Source organism: Ascidiella aspersa, chromosome 7 (genome assembly GCF_963924565.1).
Source record: "Ascidiella aspersa chromosome 7, kaAscAspe10.2, whole genome shotgun sequence".
NCBI classification, from domain to species: Eukaryota; Metazoa; Chordata; class Ascidiacea; order Phlebobranchia; family Ascidiidae; genus Ascidiella; species Ascidiella aspersa.
The window spans coordinates 25257730-25263126 of NC_139453.1; the positions used below are offsets into that span (position 1 = coordinate 25257730).

Consider the following 5397-nt stretch of genomic DNA (forward strand, 5'->3'; position numbering starts at 1 on the left):
TGATTTTAATTGCCACTTCTATTGATTTTGGTATCACATTGTATCCCATAAGTTAAATGAGAGTTAAAAAATGGTCATGTTAGTTTTATCGTGTAGATTTTCGTCAAATTATTTAGGCCGGTTGTGTACAGAAATTTAATAGTGTTAACACCCAATTCCAATTACGTTAAGTTATTCCGAGGTATAGTAGCCTAATTTAGCTGTTACAAAACTATTTTCAGTTTTTAAAATAAAACACGATTTATAATAACTTTTATATCTTATAAGTTATTATATCTATATGTTGCATAGATTACCATGGAGTACAAAAGTCAAATTAGTTCGGCTGTTTCTGCTCAGTTGATTTCAAGTCGAGCACTAAACAATAAACAATAAAAAATAAGTCCTTGTCCTATTTTTTGCATATACTTGATAGAACAGCGATAACTTTTTGTGCCCAAAACCACATACAAATAATATCGCAGGGAAAATAAGCGCTACAAAAAACAAAAGTCACTCATCGAGGTAATTAAGCAAGATCTGGTTCTTCATCAAGTTCACGCCGAGGCCGAAGTGCGTTCCGTCGAAGCTGTGCACGTGATGCGAGAGCTGTCTGAAGTCGAACAGCGGGATTTCGTGCTGGCGACAATATTCGCCCATTTTAGACGAAAATGAAGCGACCGCGGCCTTGCTTTGCGTGGTGAGATAGACCTTCGCTTTCAGGATTCCAGGGTCCAGTGGAAGAACAAAGAAGATACGCGGCCACCTTTCAGAGGCAGACACGTTCTTGCCTCTGTAGAAGTCCTCAATTGCCTTTACAGCTGGGTGCACAAAGTCGCCGATCGTGGCGTTCGCGTTGAGATGGAAGTGCAAGCCAATCCCGAGCACAATCAGTGTGCCATTTTTACCCAGGTGCTCATTGACGTGTTTTAAAAACTTTGCACCGAAAGCTTTGTTGTAGTAGACGAGCATACTGACCGCAAAGCCGGGCCTCGTACCACCGCAAAGTTTCTCGGGATAGATAAGTTCATCAAGAGTTGTTAAAATGGTCCTGCACCAATCCCAGAAGAAGAACTCCTCCGCAACGCAGATTTGCTTCTGTTCCTCCGTCATCCTTTTGCCCCACGCACCCCGCACGGCGTCGCCAGAGAGCAACATGGAAAGCGACATGAACATGTTTCGCATCAGGGAATCCCCCACAAAGTAGATATCGTCGTAGGGAGACTCCCGTATGACGTCACAGGCTTGTGTGCTGCTGTAGTTGTTCCACTTGCATCGCGCGTCCTCGGTTTCCCATCGAGAAATCTCGGCGTACTTGTACTTAGTCATATCGACGCAGCTGGAAAACAAATAATAAAGAAAAACAAACAGTAAAGTCATCCCTGTCCCTTTGTATAATTTGATGAAACTTGTAATCGGGTTTACCCCAAACAGAGTGACATACTTGTACTTAGTCAAATCAACGCAACTGCGATTGTAACGTTAAAGACGTTATCGCCTGCTGCTTATATATTAAACAATTTATAATATCTTTGTTTTCACCTGCTGACAGAAATAAAACATTGTTTTAATTTAGCGATATTAAAAGTGTTATTGATATAATCAAATTTTGAATGAATAAGGCAGCAGTTCGATAGTTGGATTGACAGATTCGGTGAGTCGGCGATGACTTTTCGGTGTACTAATGATACGTAAGCCGTAATCGTTGGTCAAAAAGGACTATATCACTATGGTTAACACACATGGATGTGTGCATGTTTCATTCAGTTGGTTAATGAACGAAATAATGCTCAACCATAAACAGGCTGGCTAAATCTAACGAAAACTTCTAAAAATTTACAACCTTAAAGTAACTTTAGTTAACCATTCACCTAGTTAAGTATAGAAAGGCCTTGTCCAAGCTAAAACAGCGAAAGTGTAGAAATGAAAGATAATTCACCAAATAAACAAATCAAATATAAATTAATTATAGGCTTAACATGCAACATAATATGAATGACGAAATGCCCGACGTTGCCCAGTTTAAATAGAATATTTACTAGTTTAATTCTATCCCGGCGTTGCCCAGATTAAATAGAGTGGTAACCAATTTAATTTTACTAGTTCCGTTGTTGTGGCGACGTTAATTATTTACAAAAGCGCGATAACTTTCTAAATTTTCTTAGATTTTGCTTTGGCCCACCAAAATGTAGTAACCCATAATGTAATTAATTACGTTTGTATATTAAGTTGTACTATTGGTGTCATGGAGTTCGACCACCGTATCAATTTAGTACGTGTATTTCGTTGTCGCACTCTATGAGTTTACTGCCATGCAGCATGCACGCCCTGTACACGCCCAGTACACGCCCTGTACACGCCCAGTACACGCGTTTCTCGCGTTGCTATTTCGCTAGCGTCCCTAAGGCGCAGTAATTGTTGGTTTACGTTGAAATGGTGATTGCATTGTACGCCCTATATAACCGTGCGTGTTATTCGTTCTTTCCCTCTGCTTTACTTCTACGTCTATGAACACTATGTATATCTGACAACTTTGGTCTAAAAAAAAGAAAGACAAAAAAATATATATTTCAGCTTCTTCCCTGTGTTATTAGGTGTAAAATAATGCAGCCTGCAACTCTAATATATTTCCAGTGATGTTGAATCTATTAACTGTTTTATAATTAGTTTGTTTGCAATTCCAGAAAAAAATGAAAAAATAAAATAAACCTTAAACGAATACAACAATATGTGCGTGTAAATTTGATAGACTCTGGTTAAAACATGAATGTCGCAATTAACATGAAACCGAAACGTAATGTTACGGATTTACGAATGAATGCCGTCTATTAACATTTGTAAACAAAGTACGTAGTCGATAAATTGTTTTTTACTAGTTTCAGTTAAATAGATTGACCTAAGCACTTTTTAAACCATACCAAACAACCTATCAATACCGATACGATACAGATAACGATTTTTGTTTGTTGTCTCCTACCCTTGACACTCGCAAGTGCTGTTAGATGGAAGGCTGCATACTCCGTCGTCCGAATTACTACAGCAAGGTTTTTCTCCGTATGGGTCGCACCAGCTTGGAGCCTCCGGCATCCGACTATCTTCTATCTTGGCTTGAGGACTGTCAGGTAAAACACCGCTTATGGAAAATGCAACGTACAGTTATACATCTTTGGAGCATAATGGTTGGAGGTTGTAGTAAGACGTAATAAGAATACCAAAGCCCATACACAAGTTGGTAATATTTCGAACGTTTCGAATAACTTTCTAAAGGAGAAATACCTACTTCAGTATGGGCTTTGATATTCTTAATGGTTTTAAAGCAGGTTAGAAGCTTTAGTGAAAGCATAAATTGCAAGTTATTAAGGAACTGTTTTGAACCGTTCATACGTTATGTAAAACTAGTGCTTTCCAAACTGGGTCTGTGTATAATAGTTTTAAAGGGTCTGTACAAGACATGCGAGACTGATAAATTGTATTATCCGGCGGTTACACTTCTTTACGTTTTATTACACAAATCATTTGGCAACCTGTGTACCAAGCAATTCAAAACAACTACCGATTTGGACGAGTAATCAATGCAGAGTTTTTTTCTTATTTAAAGTAATTTATGGGGTTCTCCAAAATTTCAAGTGCCAAAAGAGAAAAACCAGATCGGTGTTAGTTCTGCGCGGGGCATTGGAGCAGCTTGTCATCGCACACTTTTATTTACCTTGATATTTATGTAAGAATTAAATTTGGAAGCAAAAACTGGCGGATTCGTAATCGTTTTAGTTTAGTTGGGATTCCATGTCACTCTTTTATTCGCAAATGCCATGGCATCGCAGCTTAACATCCGTCCAATACAAAATTATTTCGTTCAACCTTAACTTACTTTTCCAAACCACATTTTCCGTCGCCGCGCCACAGATGCAGCAGCATTTTCTTGCTCTTCCAATAACCGCCGTAAAGTGCGTCGTAATAGCTAACGTTGCCCGCTGGATTTCTTTGCCAATTTCCATGAGTTAGGTTGGACAGCAGATTTTTGCATGACCTTTTCTTTGTTCGTCGGTGCTGTCTTAACGTTTTTCGTTTTTGTTTTGAGAGGCTTAAATTTGACGTATTTACGACTGGATTCCGTGAGCATGGATTCTTTCTCGTAGAAAAAAATCAAACCGAGGCATACTAAAACGACTGCCGAAATTAAGCAGGCACTTTTTAAATTCCTCATTTAATTTGTGATTTACAGCACTTTCTGTTATTTAAAATGAGGTTTCTGATATAAAGGGGTTTCAGGTATTTTTACTTTAACACCGATTTTAACATTTTTTTCCCTAGGGCATACTTGTTTTTTGAACCTTGTCTTCTGGGCCAAAAACCCATTTCCGTCTATACAACAAACCACAATTTAGGCACTTTCTGGCTTACATTTTGTACAGTTATATGAACGGTAATATTAAAGAAGCCTTTAAATTCGCTATACTTTTGTTCTATACAGTATGTTCATTAGAACAAAAACAAAATAAAAAAGTAAAAGGAAGTGTGACAATTTAACAACAGTCCTGCAGTGTTGCAAACAAGTCTTTTAAAAATGTCTTAAGTCCCAGCCAAGGTATTTGTGAAATAACTTAGTCCAAAAAGTCAAGTCTTTTTGAATGAATAACGAGTCAATTTCCAGTCCAATTCCAAGCCATCGTTTGCCCAAGTTAAGTCATAATTAGAGCAAGTCAACTTCAAATCAAGGTCTTGTCATGAAAATAAAAGGTTAAACTTTTACAATTGTTAAACTCCTCCGATTATAAGCAATAACTCAACTAAAAATAATAAAAACGCAATATAAAGCAAACTAATTTTGTTAGGTGCAACAATTAGGGTAAATATGCTCAATTTTTTAAATGTTGCATAATGAAAACACTTTATTTTACCCAAAGTCATTTCTCTAGATACCAATGTCAAGTCAAGTCATTTTGACCAAAAATCTTAAGTCAAGTCAAATCATTTGAAAACAATGACTTAAGTGTACATAAGCCAAGTCTTTGACTTAAGTCATTAGAGAACTGCAGTTCTGTAACTTTTAAACTTATCTAAAAAGACCGCGCTTAAGTGTTATTATACTATTTAAGGTAAACTATGGACATCTAAACAAAGAATAAACTACAGGATGTAAAATTTCATGACTTACTACAATTACTACATGTTATGTTTTCATTTGATATAAACTGCCTCTGCAAAATCAACAACAACATGTACAGCTTTGCAATCAAAAAGTATTTAGCAAGATATCCTATATCACCTTGACCAATAATACACAAACTTTTAATTCAGCATAAGGCAATAAATTTCCACTCATTTAAATTCACTTTATAAAAAAGGAGAGGCCTACTATTTTGAACTGCGCTGTCTTTTGTAAGAACGCCTTTCTCAACTGACAGTACAGTGAATGAA

General features: G+C 37.0%; 1 protein-coding gene across 1 annotated transcript; it reads right to left on the minus strand.

The window, feature by feature from the left end:
• Positions 1 to 433: 433 nt before the first annotated feature.
• On the minus strand, positions 434 to 4751 carry LOC146138644 (uncharacterized). The gene is made up of 3 exons (XM_083393971.1): positions 3848 to 4751; positions 2957 to 3094; positions 434 to 1318 (listed from the first exon to the last, which is right to left on the minus strand). Exons 1-3 carry the CDS (start codon positions 3892 to 3894, stop codon positions 493 to 495), a joined length of 1011 nt encoding a protein of 336 aa, XP_083250097.1. The 5' UTR covers positions 3895 to 4751; the 3' UTR covers positions 434 to 492.
• Positions 4752 to 5397: the final 646 nt, after the last annotated feature.

Coding starts and splice junctions, on each gene's coding strand:
- LOC146138644 (XM_083393971.1), bottom strand. CDS start 3,894: ATGCTGCTGCATCTGTGGCGCGGCGACGGAAAATGTGGTTTGGAAAA. Junction 3,095..3,847: donor GGAAAATGTGGTTTGGAAAA/GTAAGTTAAGGT, acceptor TTTACCTGACAG/TCCTCAAGCCAAGATAGAAG. Junction 1,319..2,956: donor AGCACTTGCGAGTGTCAAGG/GTAGGAGACAAC, acceptor TTTGTTTTCCAG/CTGCGTCGATATGACTAAGT.